Genomic DNA, 16,961 nt, shown 5'->3' on the forward strand with positions numbered 1-16,961 from the left:
ACCATTCATGAAATGATACCTGAACAACTGGAAACTACTGCAAAATAACATATTTATACTATTTGAAGAAAAGTTTTAGTACAAAATTTTGGATTATCAGTTTACCATATCGTGTATAATATCGAAAAAAATATGTTCGGGAAAATCGCTGTTTTTGAACGGTAACCATACCTAACGCCTAGCTACCAAATGGTTTTTTCTCAGTTTACTATAAACTAGATGGTCAAAACTGAAGCTGATATGGTATGTAAATGGTTATGTGACGGTTTTATAAATGGTTAAGATACTATACGGTAAACAATTCGTGTATAGTATTTGTTTATGCGGGCACTGTTTTCGCCATTATGGTTAGAGTTTGAGTCAAATTTTTTTCTTCTGACTCATGGGTTACTATGATTGATGCTGCATGGGTAGTTTCGTCAGTGCGTGTAAAGGTAAACTCATGAAAAATCGGCCTTTTTGGGCATTTTTTTCAATACTAGCGTTAGGACTCAACAATTTTGTCTTCTCGAAAAAAAATTTCCATCTAAAATTTGAGCAAAACTTTAGAACTCTATTATTGTCCGCAGTGTAGAAGAAGTTTCGGTTTAATAAGAAGACTCCCACTTGTTCAGTAGCAAGAGTTTAATTATAAATTCCTAATTGGGAAATTAGGACAAATATTAGAAAAGGCGATTTGCTTGACAAAATTAATTACCTTTAGTATTCCAAACTGTGGCAACGAAATAAATTGCGGCGCTTTTTAGGCCTCATAGCACCACATGTGATAATTGTAAAAACTTTTTTTAAATATAAGATGTTTGCAATATAGCTACCTTGATGAGTATAAGTGAATATAATTTGTTCCTTGCTTAGTAATTTAAATTAACTTAGTAACAATAATTATAGGAAAAATATTTAGAAAATCAATTGGAACTTTCTATTTCGAGTATCGGCAAACGTGTCATCCGCTCACTGAATAAACGGTCTTTTGTTCTCTTCATGTGATGCCATGTCCGCTGGCGTACAATGACACACAACGTTCCCTCGAGTGGACACGGGTGTGGTGTTTGCGATCAGTCGTCAAGACCGTCAGTCAAAGGTACGGGAGTCTTCCTAGTTCCTTGAAGGGCGCAGGAAACACTATCGTAAATGAAACAATAAAAAAAAAATCCTTTTCTCTGAGTAACGTTACAACTGTACATAAGGGCATCCTTAACAGTGCGGTACCATTTAAGTTGTTATGGCGGCTGTGTACAGCGCGGCTATTTTGCTCACTCATCCGTTTTCACACCGGTCGCTGCTATCGTTTCAGTTTGACGTTTCATCCAGCATAAACCTTTAGCAGCGCTGTTATCGGGCTGCTAAATTTGAGAGCGCCATGCTTCCCGGAAGCTCGGCTACTATTTCTCTAGCGCGTTTAGCAGCGATCGGTACGGTGTGAAGTGATGATAGAGCGCTGCCAAACGGGGTATAAAAGCGCACCGTTAAGGATGCCCTAAGTCTGTAGATTTATAACCTCTCGCTCAACGATATCCATCAAAAAATCTGTCGCTCGCAACAGTACTTTCTTTTGGTTTTGTCCGATAGTTCCGTGTGGGTAAGTACCCACATGGATATTTTCCGAGTGGGTATTACTACCCATACTACCCACATGAAACGCCGGCCCTGATTGACGGTCGGCACTCTTTGGATGTTAGGTCTTTTAGAGGACCGAACATCTATTTGGACCCCTATCTCGTCGTTTGTAAGTCCGCGCATGGTTTTTTAACGTGCTGAAATCTCGCACAGAGAACAGCGGTTGAAAACTGATGGCGTGGTGGAGGAATTCGCCAGAGAGCTGGATCAACAGATCGCAGAACAGCAAGAAGTACGAGTGGAAGACATAAATGGGCTGTGGAGTAATATTTACAGTACCATTGAAACGACTGCGGGAGAGGTGGTAGGTACGACGCGTGGAAGACAGCGTAACAGCTGGTTTGATGCTGAGTGCCAGAGAGTGACGGACGCGAAGAACTCTGCCAGGAGCCGCATGCTCACTGTGACTAAACGTCAAAACAGAGAGAGATATAGGGAGACAAGAGCTGCCGAAAATATAGTCGGAAGAAGTGTGAGTACAAGAAGCAAGTGCTCGCCAGTGCAGAGAACAACTTTGCTAGGAACGAAGTGCGGAGCTTCCATAGAGTCAACAGAAATAGAAGCAGGCAGGAATGTTCCGTGTGCCAGTCATGTGCAATGTCAAGGACGGCAACCTGCTCACGGATAAACCGACGGATGCAGCCAGGTGGAAGGAGCATTTTCAGGCGCTATTAAACGGTGAAGTGCGAGAGGGGCAAAACAGGAACAGGATGAGGATTATGAGCGACGAACAAGCTGTAGAGCCAATAACACAGGAGGAGGTTAAAAAGGCGGTAAGCGAGCTGAAAACGGCACGGTCGCTGAAGAGGATGGTATCCCAGTCAAGTTTCTGAAAGCGGGAAGCGAGCGGCTGCACCGTGCTATTCAACAGATCATGCTGAGGATCTGGGTGTATGAACAAATGCCGAACGACAGGCTGGAAGGCCCCATATACCCAATCTATAAGAAGGGCCATCGACTGGATTAGTGCAACTATCGAGGCGTAACGTTGCTCTACTTCGTTTATAAAGTGCTCTCCCGTATCCTGTTCTTCAGATTGAGATCCTTAACGGAATCCTTCGTCGGCGAACACTAGACTGGTTTTCGACAGTGGCGTTTCACGACGGATTAAATTTTCATATAAGTTTCAATAAGTTTCGGGAATATAACTTGGGAATATAACAGATAGTAAGTCTATCTGTTTGTGACTTTTAAGGCGACATACGACTCAGTGAAAAAAAAAAACGGGCTCTGTCTGATAATGCTGGAACACGGTTTCCTACCGGAACTAATTAGGCTGAGTCATGTGACGCTGATCATGCGTGCGCATGGCTGGCGAGACATCAGCCACGTTCGTAACGTTAGATGGACTGAAGCAGGGGTGTACGCTCTCCAACATACTGTTTAACATCGAAGTACGAAGAGCAAACGTGTGAAGAAACGGTAGGATCATCATGAAATCTCATGTGATCCTTGGTTTTGCGGACGACATAAATTTCATCGTAGTTTGCAAACTCGCACCAAAATAGCGCTGTCTAGGACGCTGATCCTCCCGGTTGCCCGTTACGGACATGCAGCATAGACGCTGAAGGAGGCTGATCGACGAGTGCTCGGAATATTTGAGCGTAAAGTTCTGCGATCGTTACTTAGCGGCAAATTGGAATATGGAGTGTGGCGCAGACGCATGAATCGCGAGTTGCATCAGGTATACAAACATGCTGATATAGTGAAGGCAATACAGCGGGGCGGTGGGCTGGACATGCGGCCAAAATGCCTGAGCCGCCAACACTATATTCAGCAGAGAACCGGAAAGAGGCCGTTGACTCCGTGGTAGGCCTCGCACTCGGTGGATGTGCGCGGTGGAAGAAGATGCACGATCTGCTGGTGTACGAGGTGACTGGAGAACGGCTGCTCAAACGGCCAACAAAATAAAGTGAAGTGAAGTAAAGTATCTGCAAAGATCCAGCTGAGAAAATGGAACGAGTTTTTTAATTACTATATGTTAAGAAAACATTTCTTATAAAATAAATAACCAAAGTGATGAATTTGTTGTAGTTATGACGGACATAGGCATGTAACCCTACTCTCTTCCTGATAATCTTGTACTTTTTCTCAGGAAAAGCAAGTCGTGTATCGCCATTCGCAAAGCGGAAATGAAGAATGAAGAATTATTTTTGCACGAACAGTGTTTCTATCTTTTATCCAGAAATTATTGTGAGCTCCTAAATTGATCGTTTTATTTCTTGCATTATGATTCTAAATATTAAAATAACGATAAAAATGATGCAATTCAATTTTGCTCGAGAAAACTAGTAAAGTTTGATTTTTTAAGGTGTGTGGCAATTTTTGTATTACATTTCAGTTCGCGAACATTTTTATAAATATTTTGTTTTCATTACAAACGGGAACGTTTTTACCGAAAATCCAATTTTCTAGAAAGTAGGTATATTATTTTTTTTTTTTTGGAAACTGTTATTTCGTGTATCAAAAAATGACCGCCAACAATCAATTTTGTTGAACTTTTCTGTGCTTCCAATACTATGTTAATCACAAATCAAATGGTGTCAACAGTTTTTGATGCTATTCTATGTTTGTTACACTCAAATCACGCCTGGAATTAGTCATTACTTAATAATAGACAAATAATATAGCTTCCCATATTTTTTTTTTAATTTATCTTTAATTTATTTATCTATGCTTTCTCAACACGATACTAAACTGTAGATAAATAATTGGTTTAACTCTGTCTGTGAACTTCAAAGAAGAAGAAAAAGATAGCAAGTGCGCTCTGTACCGTGCTTATTGCGTTGGGTGGATGTTAAATAAAAAATATATAGAATAATGGCGTGTACATGCAGGTACATAACAGTTAATGATAGTTCCAGCCGATAGTCAGTAGCACAAGATTTTTTCATGCTAATTATACATGTTGTTTCAAGTGCGAATCTGTCAATTCGAAAATAATTGAAGCTCGATTCGATTATGTCGTTCAGCAGTCTCAATTTTCACTTACAGCTAACGGATTCCAAACCAAGTTTTGATATTGTTTGCGCGGCCCATACTGTAGATTACCTTACCGCACAAGGTTGCAGCACGCGATCACTCCAGGAAAAGGCACCAGATTCGCTTATATCTAATACTGCTTTCAGATTGAGGGATTACGGGGGACTGTTTGAAGTGTTAGACAGAGACGGGAGTCGACCATGATCATCGCTGTGCACATATCAGAGGGAACGGCATTTTCAATTTTCTGTTTTTATATTTTGCTTCTTTCCTGTTGCGTGCCGTCGTCTTCAATGAACCTGGTTGGCGTAAATAAAATATATCTTTGCGACCAGTCGCTTGTTGAACTTGAACCAGAAAGCAGTGATATTCGGACGTTATTGGAGGAATTGTTCTTAAGCGCGCTTTGCGGAAAATATGTTGCGATCGTTTTTGATGCTGTTGATGCTGGGTTCTGCGGTTCTGGCAGGACCGGTAATTCGCGATGATAAACGTTTAAATAGAGGTGATTTAGAAAGCAGTGCAACTCCGGAAGCTAGTACCACTTCAGTTCCAGATACTACACTGCCGGTGCATGCGGCAGAAACTAGCCCGGAAACGTCGAGTGTTGCAGTAGAAGTATCAACAGATGCCGCGGTAACTACGCTCGCTGCAGTGCAAACCTCCAGTGCAGTTCCTCAGCCTTCTTCAACGGCAGTGACGCCTGCTAAGCCGCGTAAAACCGTAACTTTTGATCAGCGACAGGAGGGCAAGTTCAACATTCGAGCTGATTTGGAGAATTTCGTTATCGTTGTCGTACCATCGTCTTCGTCAGCCGGAATTTCACTTTTAGATTTGCTCAATCGTTCTGGTCAGAAAAAACAGCAGCAGAAAAAGTCGGCTCATCGCAAGGGAGTCAAACATCATTCCGGCCAGAAAAAAGTGCAGAATGTGACCCCAGAGGTGGTCGTGTTGGATGATGTTCAATCACAGGCACGGGTAGTTAATGAGGAGTTCATCGAAGGACGCACCCCGTACAAAGTGGACATTTCTAGTACTGGTCGCAGCAGTAACTCAGAGCTTCCATCGACGATCTATCGCGTCGTACGACCATTCACCGTCAACGTAGAACAGCCAACTTCGTCAAACATGATTCGTTTCCCCGCGTCGTCAGGTAATTATGTTAATTCCATAAGAGAGGCCAAATCGTTGCCTGTGATGTCGGCGACACCATTCGATGACGAAATTAGAACTAATACCGTATTCGCTATACTAACAAATAACAACAATGGTGATGGTGGGATCGATCCTATCGAGGCTACTGATGATGATGACGATCATAATAATTACCTGATGATGGGGCAACGGACATATCTTGATTTACCTGCTTCTCCTGATTCTTCGTTCGTTAGCCTAGAGTACCCCCTGTCCGATGTCGACATGACGAAACTGCAACTGCAAGAGGACAACGAAGGGAACGGTGATGGATGGGAATTGAAGTTGATCGGTGCCCAGGAGCAGTGCGGTCCCGATCGCAAACGTGACAGCTATGGCGTGTGTCAATTCGTCACACCGTAAGGTGTACCGCTTTTTCTCAAAACGGTTAGCGTTTAAGGTATATTTATTAATTGCTTAATTTATTATAGACAACATAAGTGCCAAATAAATGAAGAATATCATGCGTAATGTAACGGTTTGATTTGTTCGATAAAAATGCTGCAAAAGTAGGTACGAAAACGGCACTGCATTTAATTACCACAAGTGGCCTTATTCATTTTTGCTGGGATTTGCGAATCGGCTGATTCCGTTGTGTTGAGTGGGTCATCAAAGGAAGGAGATAGGTTTGAGTGCAAGCAGTTCTGATATTCCGCCATATGTAAACAGTAAGACGATTGCTTTCTCCGCATACCGTTTGGTCTGTAGTGTTCATTGCATGATGCGGGAAGACATGTGACGTGAATGAACTCTATCCGATGGGCCTGGTGACGGAGAAAGGGGTAAATAAAAAAGAACACGACGTGGATGCTAAAATATCAGCTTATATGTTTGTTCCGTTATACGCCGTCCGACCTACATTCGATATTATCGCGACCGATGGCGTTTCGAGACTGTGTTTTATAACCTCGACCAGATGAGCCGCACTCAACCGGACGTCACAACGGGCTCAACTCAATATAGGTCGATCTCGGCACGCGGGACTCAATATTAGTTGCACTGTTTATGTCGATTCTATCCGGTCGAAAAATAAGTCATTGGTATATGCGAATGTAAACAAGTTTCGCACGGTGTTTCTACATTCACGAGTAATATTTTTTGTTGATTCCAAGCAGAAGTCTGAAACGATTCGTAACAACAACAAAACAAAATCTTAATTGCTTCCACTAGTGAGAGTTTTCGGGCCAAATGACCTATCGATCAAATTCAAGTGGAACATATGAATAAAATTTTGCACAAGTGTTTCGTTCAGCAAACTAGGTATTTTCCACGGGTGGGAAAATTTTTCAGGCTCAACAAATATTTTTAAAAGGTGTATGTATTTCAGCATACAATGTATGCAAAAAAAATTCTGCTCAGAAACCTTTGGTTGTATAGAAAAACCATCCGAATATAAGTTGTAAGGAACTATAGTCATCATTAAAATGATGTTCTATAACAGCGGTTCTCAACCTGGGGTACGCGTACCCCTAGGAGTACGCGAAAGCCTTCAGGGAGTACGCGAAAGAAAAATCGGTAATGGCGGCCAAAGCATTTTTCTATAATATTCCATTTGTTGTTCAAACTTGCTTTTGAAACATGACTGTATCAATCAAACAAACCATAGTTCAATTTGAAACCTGAACTAGACTACCACAACATAATTTACCACTACTCCCTCTCACTCTGCGAGAACATTCCAACCCAGGGGGTACAATTGATTTGGAAAATATCGTCAAGGGGTACGCGAATAAAGAAAGGTTGAGAACCGCTGTTCTATAAGAAGTGTACTCTGACAATTTATTTACTTCTATATTACTTTTCTCGTTAGCCCAATCACAAATTGCAATGGTACCATGGTAAGGTACTTCCCATTACGATAGAACTGATATGTTTGAATATCACAGATTCTGAATTGTAAAACCAGAGGGATTGCTGATGGCTTCATTGTTATGCCAATTGTTCAATAGATATTTCAAACACATTACATTTTAAAGTTATAAACAACATGAGTGCTCGAGATATCTTCTGAATTACACTGTTCGAAAGCTGAAAAAATGCTGCCCTAAAACTCAAAATAGTTGCCATAGAAAGACAATAGCTATTCAACCAATATATACAATATCGCACGCTTAGCCTTGGGACTAATAGCGGTCTCGATCAACTAGATTAGTTGAGAGAACTCGTTATCGATATTGTTTTTGACACATTTTGCATGTGTAGGATAAGTACAACGATACACCGTGCCCCAGTGCTGAGTCGAGAAAACTTCCAGCTCGAAAAGATGCTCGACTCGATCGGGAATCGAACCCGATATCCCCAAAACATATATCACAAACACACGATATCCCGTGTGGGAGAGCTAGTCGACAAACATCGCTAACCACAGAACCACGGGGACCACCATTCCAGTGAAATTTGGTACCTTTAGCCAGTGTAGAAATGCGTCAACTTGAGACTCAAATACAATGGATACGTTTGCGTTGCGTTGACGTTCATTTGACAGAAAAAGTATGGGCTAACTGTCAAATTACCGCAAACGCAGCCGCAACGTAGCCATTGCGCAGTGGTCCAATAAGGCAAAAAGTGGAACTTAATTCCATAGACCCATTTACCTTTATCGTAGCTCAAAAGTGTCTTCGGAACAATTGTTGGTATGAATGACCCGCATAATCGCAAATTGTCGAAAAGTATGAAAAGTTTACTATACTAAAAATAAAAAAAATAACTTTTTTATGTTAAGAGATAGTAGAATAGTTTGTTCAGCAAAGTTGTAGAAAATTCAAAAATATGAAACTTTGTTGGACAAATGAAAATCCTATCTTCTTTCGGTACAAAGTTATAAAGTATATTACATGGACCTAACTTAAAAGTTAGTTTTTTGTACTTAATTTTTGTTAGTTGCATTTTACACGAAAGCATTGTTCGGAGGAATTGTTAGGGCACACAAAACACACATTTTTGCCAAACGTCATATATCTCCAGGACTTTTCCTTACAAAGTTATATCATATTTTAGCTTTTTTTTCGATAACTTCAAGAACGTTTAAGTTTAAAAGGGGCAAGTGGAATCATGATGTCAATACTTTCCTTTGAAGTTAGGCTGAAGCTTAGCTTAGCTTAGCTTGACCTACTGCACATATCAATGGTTGCACTCCGTGATTGATCTGAATCAGTAAAATTGCACAGTGAATCAACTGAATGGGGTTGGGAGTGACTGACCATTCTCATTGTACAAGTTTTAGTGATTCAATACTTAGAAGGATCAATAACGACACCGGCCACGTCCTTGCAATCAGGTGGGGAGAGGGAAGGGATGTTAGTGTGACCCTTGCTATTCGGAGACCGTGTTTACCTCTGCATCTCAACAAAGGTCACAGGAAGGAGGTTTTTGTTAGTAGAGGAGGGCTCGTTGGATCAGGATTCACATGTAACTCCTACATCGTAACTCCTACCTGTCTCTATTTAGCTATTTTCGGTTTATTCTATATTCAGCCGGCTGACTAGAGAAGCACACTTAGCTTATTTCTAGATAAACATTTCAAAAGGTCCTATCTGCTTTCCTCGTTTTTCTGAAGCGCCTTTTTATTTTGGTAATGGTACAGCTTTATTAACTCTCCCAAGCTTGGTTTCCATTCAGGAGGCTAGAGTGATCCCTCCGCTATCAACTTGTGCAAATAACGTGTTATAAAAGGTTTTTAATAAGTTGTGATGGTTGAATGAAAGTGATCGATAAAAAAATCAATCAAAGCAGATAGGACCTTTTGAAATGTTTCTCTAGATTTATATTTGGTACCAGTTTAGACCAAGAGAAAATGCTGCGTGCGAAGTTAGTTTATTACGAAGGCGAAAGAAGTGTCTTTAATGTCAAACATCGGCAATATTTAGGAGCGGCGCGCGCGTAAACCATCCACCACCCGAAGAATCCAAATTTTCATACATTTGTTTATGTCCAATCCCGTATACTCTCAAGAAAGCGAATACTCTTCGGAGGACGCGATTCTTTGATAGGTATTCATTACGTAGTTATTAGATCAATCACGATATTTATCAATCGAACTCGATTTGCGACACGCTTATATAAAAGCAACGGGCAGGAAATCTTTGGTTGAACGGTCATACCAAGACTGAGCTTATCCCGCATTTCTACTCTGCGACGGAGAGAATGGTCTGTGTGATTATGTTTCCGTGGCAAGTGATGGAATCGAATGATGATTCGCGCTAGGCTCGCGTATTACGAATACCAACGGTGTGTATCTTTCTTATCAACCCCGCGATCCTATGCGAATGACGGGCGCGAAAATCATTAACTATACGAAGCATCAACGTATTCAAATAAATGTATATTACCAAACTCAAATACCTGCAAGAAAACAAGCGCACTTCAGTAGGGGTATACCTCGCGTATATATTATTGCTATATTTACTGAACGAAACCTACTCTGAATCGCAACGTGCTGGAATAGAACCAACTGGTGGGCAGTCTTCAAATAAATGATTTGATACACCTCGGAAGTCACAACACACTGAAAATACCGGGCCGAAGACTTGTTTACACCGGAGCATTATGAACGACATCTCTATTCCCTCTAACTGACGCAGACGCACAGAGACACGGAGTTTCGCGCTGATTATTTCTTACTTCTCGAATAATTAAGCTAAGATACCTACTGAGTATAAAAACTGGCAAAGTTCCATGCATTCATAGCTCGAAATTTTACAAAAATGCAAACATGCATATCGAACAAGAGAGAGTTGGTTTATAAAATGCCAAAACAATCGCAATCAGGAGTTAGTTACTATGCCGACCGACAAGATTTCAACGTGATTAAATATAATAAATAAAATTGTTTCAACATTTATTCAAAAGCTCGAAAAATCATAAAACAAGTACATAAAACTAAGCAAAATGTTCGTAACCGTCTGGTCATAACACGAACGATAAATTCCTAAATTGTAATGCTCCCGATTCCATCAAAGCCAGCGTGTTTAATAATTGAAAACAAAACTCAATTCTTGAAAACTCGCTTGGGAGCAATAAAATTTATTTAAAAGCTAAAAAAGTCATAAAAAGCTTAAAAGCATAATACTGCTGCGCATAGTGAGTCCGACCCATTTGAACCCCCATCAAAACTAAAATATTTGACGGAAGTGGTGGTTAAATATGTATGATTTCATAACAATTAATAAATTCAAAAATTTTGTTCTGAAAAACTTCGGGAAAGCATCCAAACATATTGTCCCATATCGTAATGAGCAATGGTATGAAATTATACATTAAATCAAATTTTTCTCGGTTTGCTCAAAATACTAACGGGACCGACCCGCCATGCGCGGTAAAACAGTTCAAAACATATATCACAAACACACAAATAGGAATTTAAAGTAAATGGTGTTATTCAATACAATTCTACAAAATGTCAAAAGTGTTATTTTGTGTTGCGTCTCGCGCCTAAAACACGAATTGAAACAAAATCTCAACACATTAACAAAAAACGCACTTGTCGATTACTAGAAACAAACGCGCAGCGCATAATTGAAAACGAAAAAAGGAGACATATCGCACCCGGCAACCCAGCTGGGTAGCTTGGCAATAAAAAATGTTCTACATGCCTAATGTCGTTTTCGTTTTTGCGGTGTAGCTACCCCGCGGACTACACTTTGTCCTAGCACTGTTTTTTTTACATTTTCCGGACTATCCTTTTTCTGTCCCGGACAGTCCGCGCAAGAAATAGAGTGAAGTTTTGAAGACACCAACACATTAACACGTATGTGTCAAAATCAAAAAAAAAAAAATGTGGCAAAATCGATTTGCTTTGATTATTGTTCTTCGCGTGTCAAACATCAGGTTGAATTTTATTTATTTTGTTTTGTTATTTTGTTATTTTTCAGTAAATTGGCAAATTTTTTGTACAGTAGCACAAATGCGATAAAAGACAATGGCGATAATGACCAAAACAAAAGTGACAGTTACCTCTGGTATTACGCACACCATTGCAACTGCTCGGAAAGTGTTTTTTTTTTCAGCTGCAAAGCGTAGTCCGGGACGGGATAGTCCTGCCGCAAAAACGAATTCGACATAAAATAACTTCGTACGCAAAACAGATCATTCACACATTCATACTCTTGCCAAAAGGGCAAACCGAAACCCGCTATCAGCCACCACACAAAACCGAGTGTCTATGCATTCTTAAAAAAAATATGAGACACAAAACTTATACTCATCTGGATGGCGCTTTGGTAGTGATGGTACGCACACCGAGCAGCACCAAGCGACACCATAGCACAACGCTATCCAACTGCCATCCTCTTCGCTCACATCACCACCAGTGATGGAAACGAAACGAATATGATGCAATCGTCGTTTATTCATCATATGTTCACTTCACGATGTGTACAGGCCGGGACTAAACTCGAATCCTCTCAACCCATAATGAAATGATGATAGGGTGCATAGGTTTCAGGGAGAAAACAAACACATGACTAGACTACATCAGCTCTGTGAAGCGATTCGATCGTTGCGTTTGTCTCTCCATAGGCCGGTAGTTACGGGAAGAAAGGATAGCAACAGGAGAAAATCATGCCGCCTGAACAGCAGCAGAGGTGTGGTGCGGTGAGAGGGAATGTGTGGGGGAAGGAACTACTTCGGCAGCGGTTGAGTTTAAGCGAGAGTAGGAGAGCATACACTGTCATTTTCTTTCTTTTTCTGACAAAAAATCATATTCATGAGTCAAAAGAATAAGGATATAACAAGTTCTGATCGCTCTGTGTAACAGAGACGAATAACTTCATATACCGAGTTGTGCACATTGAGAACCACGTATTGTGGTGTACACTAATGAATAGAAATATATCCTAAAGAGGAAAGCAAAAAGAGTGCACCAGCACCGATACTTTGTTTTTCGCATACTGACGACGATGTCAACGCATCCTAGGCTTGTTTTATATGTATTCATTAATCGCTAGAGGTGATTTTTTTCCTTCGCTGATCACCACGCAATCTTTTGTACGTGCATAACACACCGCTAGCCAGTGCGATACACCGAGTTAGCACTAACACTTGCACAACTTTCCTGGCTTGGCAATTTGGCAATTTTTGAGCGTGGATAAATTGGTCATTCCAACGCTAGAAACACTCGCATTTTCACTTATACTTCATTATTATCGCGCAACAAAAACATCACTGATAACTTTTCTTCACTTTTCAGCAAACTTGCCTGCATAAATCACTTAAAATTCGATAATTTAACGGAGAGGTTTCAGAGCACGTACCATCAATCAGCCGTGCTGCCAACTCTCCTCTTTACTTTGAAGTTAGGCTGAAGTACTATAAACTCCTTTAGGTTCCATTTGTCCCAATCCACCTATATTAGAGTACGGCGAGCATATGTTACAGTAGGTTTTCATATATCAAAAATACTAACTTTTTTGTGTTAAGAGATAGAGTAATGGTTAATTCGGCAAGGTTTTAGAACGTGCAAAAATATGAATCTTTGCTGAACAAACAAAATTGCTATCTTCATTGGGTACAGAGTTAAAGAGTATTTTCTGTAAAAGTTACTTAAAAGTTAATTTTTTGCACATAACTTTTGTTAGTTACATTTTACAAAAAAAAGGTGTTCTAAAGAAGCATTTGGGCATACAAAACACACGTTTTTGTTGAAGACCTCACAATTCCAGGACTTTTCCTTACAAAGTTATTGCACATTTCTGCATATTTTCTCGATAACTTTAACAACGTATAGAATTAAGATTAGGTGGATTGGGACAGATGGAGCTTATAACAGGTTCGAGCACTCGAGCTAAACTTCGAGAAAAAGTATTGACATCCTGATTCTACTTGCCCCTATTTACTTTATACGTTCTTAAATTTATCGAAATCATGCTATAACTTTGTAAGGAAAAGTCCTGGAGATGTGTGGTCTTCAACAAAAACGTGTGTTTTGTATGCCTAAATGCTTCTTTAAAACACCATTTTCTTGTGAAATTAACTTTTAAGTAACTTTTACAGAAAATACTCTGTAACTCTGTACCCAATGAAGATAGCAATTATGTTTGTTCAGCAAAGATTCATATTTTTGCACGTTCTAAAACTTTGCCGAATTAACCATTCCTCTTTCTCTTAACACAAAAAAGTTAGTATATTGGATATATGAAAACCTACTGTAACATATGCTCGCCGTACTCTAATATGGGTGGATTGGGACAAATGGAACCTAAAGGAGTTTATAGTACTTCTGCTTAACTTCAAGGAAAAGTATTAACATCATGATTCCACTTGCCCCTTTTCAACTTATACGTTCTTGAAGTTATCGAAAAAATAAGTTAAAATATGACATACCTTTGTAAGGAAAAGTCCTGGAGATATATGACCTTTGGCAAGAATGTGTGTTTTGTGTGCCCTAACAATTCCTCCGAACTATACTTTCGTGTAAAATGCAACTAACAAAAGTTAAGTACGTAAAACTAACTTTTAAGTAAGTTCCATGTAATATATTTTATAGCTTTGATAGGATTTTTATTTGTTCAACAAAGTTTCATATTTTTGAATCTTCTACAACTTTGCTGAACAAACTATTCTTCTATCTCTTAACACAAAAAAGTTAATTTTTTTATTTTTAGTATAGTAAACTTTTCATACTTTATGACAATTTGCGATTATGCGGGTCATTCATACCAACAATTGTTCCGAAGACACTTTTAAGCTAGGATGAAGGTAAAAGGCGCTATGGAATTAAGTTCCACTTTTTGCCTTATTGGACCACTGTGCATTGTGCTTGGGCCTTTACAGTGTAGGAATGTGTCAACAAACAATCCCAAGTTTATCGGACGTCGATTGGTTTGAAATGTTATGCGCCAAACGGAGACATAACCGATCGACTTCCGGTAAGTTTTAGGTTGTTGGAGGTAGGGTTTGCAATATTCCCGTTTATTCGTTCATTCGTTTATTTAAGGTCGCATTGATTTACGAGTTTCAACATTTTTTATCAATTTACAGAAAAAAAAATTATGAATGAGCAAAGAAAAAATCAAGCAACTAGGAAACGAACTAGCAAAGAACGACATTAGACGAATTGAAAGAATACCTAATTTTTCGTTTACTGAATAAGACAGCAAAAATTTGGTTCTACACTATTGTATAGGAAAGCAAATCATGAGAAATTTGATATAAAATTGTAAAGGAAAGTAAATCATGCACAATTTTTCAAGGAACTCGGGAATTTCGGAATATCAATAATCGGAATCCCAGGATATCAATAATCGTTCCCGGGATTGCAAACTCTAGTTGGAGGCCCCAAATGGAACCAAAACAAAACTTGGTTGTGGAAAAGAGATCACTTTGTCCCACCCTAATATTCATAATTAAGATGAACGGTGTTGAAGCCCCAAATAACCGATTCCTTCTACCACTTCGAATTTTTAAAGACTCAAGACTCGGTAATAGTGCATGTTATCTAGTACAGTACGTTCTGCCGGTACCCGGATAACTGTCCCATAATGAAAAACAACATGTTGAGAAAACGGCGATTTAACATTATCCGTGAATTTTCTGATTTCCAGCTATTTTGAGCAATTACATCCAAAACCAATGACCAGAACAATTTCATGGCACCACAAGTATAACGTTAAGAACAAAAAACCATGGGTGGTATTGGTTTTACGTTATATAACTTGTAAAAAAAAACAATATGGGACAAAATATGTGGGTACATTTCAAAAGTACTCGCATATTTTGTCCCATGACATATAAATTCAACCAGCAACCGGCAGTATCACTGGCAATGTAAATTGTACTACAGAAAAACAACATTAGTCTAGTCAATTGAATGACATACTTCTATATGCCTAAATTTATCCGATATACACTAATCTGGAGCAACATTATATGTTCGCAGTTTGTTCCACTATGCAGTGGGATTGTAATGCGGGTACTTTCAATATGGGACAAACACAACTTGGTATTTTTCCAATGTTTTTCCATACAAAAGTATCAAATTCTGATTTTTTTCGGAAAATATGATAACAATTAAGTCGATTCCCGATGATAACTCAAAAGTGACAAAAATCAGTATGGGACAGCTATGCGGGTACCGGCAGATTAGTACATTAAGAATAGAACTATATACACTGAATTCTGTTATTACGCGATCTTCACGTGATTTTATTTTACACGATTTTTTTTAACGCGATTTGCTCCAAATAACGCGATTTTTTTACGCGATTTGTGACATGGGATACATTTGTATATGAACCAACACATAACACACACATACATACACATAAATACGCATACATACTCAAACATACGCAGTTACCACATACCGAAAGATTTTGTCAAAATGACGCGTTGTTTTTTTTGCACGATTTGTTCCGAATTACGCGATTTTTTTACGCGACTTGTTCAAAATTACGCACGATTTTTTTTGCCTTCAAAACAAAGCTGTTTGAGGTGAAACTGCGTTGAAGTCACACGAGATGCGCTAGATTACGCGAGACTACTATGACACCTTCGATTGACCTTCTACGTTAAATTTCCATGCGGCTCTTAATTATTCAGGTTGGAAATTTTGTTGATTTCAACATTTTTAGATACCTAGGTCTAACGAAAGACACCGAATATTTTGGAATTTGGTTATACTGTTGTAAGGATGATGTACTGTTGCAAGGATGATGTACCTGAACAAAAGCTGTTAAATTTCAAGTGAAAATGCATTTATTAGACCGATATTTCATTTAAGTTAACTTCCCCCTTCAAAAATGTAAAAGTTCAAGCCGATTTGTTAACATTAGCGGTTTTCCGACAGCGTATATGCTCAATTTAGCAACACAGTAAATAATTCTAAATATTACGGACAAGTAAAACATCTTCTCATTCAAATTTCAGTTGCTTCTGACGTAAACCACGATTTTGTTTCAAAAGTATGTGCAATATCATTTAAATTTTACTTGATTCCGACGTAAACCACAATTTGATTTGAAAATTATGTGCAAAATCATTTAAATTTGCATGGAACTGTGAACAAAATCGTGGTTTACGTTAAAAGCAACTAAAATTCAAATTGGACAATATTTTACGTGACGTGTAAAATTCAGAATTTTTTGCTGCTTAGTGACAGTGAGAGTGTCGTTAAAAAGGAAGCCAAATAATTAATAATGAAGATAAAGTGTTAGTTTTCAACATTCCTCGAA

General features: G+C 39.1%; 1 protein-coding gene across 1 annotated transcript; it reads left to right on the forward strand.

Annotated features, from left to right (window-relative positions):
• Nucleotides 1-4,916: 4,916 nt before the first annotated feature.
• Nucleotides 4,917-6,264, forward strand: LOC129730553 (uncharacterized). The gene has a single exon (XM_055689972.1). The coding sequence runs from the start codon at nucleotides 5,017-5,019 to the stop codon at nucleotides 6,154-6,156; it is 1,140 nt and encodes a 379-aa protein (XP_055545947.1). The 5' UTR covers nucleotides 4,917-5,016; the 3' UTR covers nucleotides 6,157-6,264.
• The last annotated feature ends 10,697 nt before the right edge of the window (nucleotides 6,265-16,961 follow it).

This window comes from Wyeomyia smithii, chromosome 3 (assembly GCF_029784165.1).
Source record: "Wyeomyia smithii strain HCP4-BCI-WySm-NY-G18 chromosome 3, ASM2978416v1, whole genome shotgun sequence".
Classification (NCBI taxonomy): Eukaryota; Metazoa; Arthropoda; class Insecta; order Diptera; family Culicidae; genus Wyeomyia; species Wyeomyia smithii.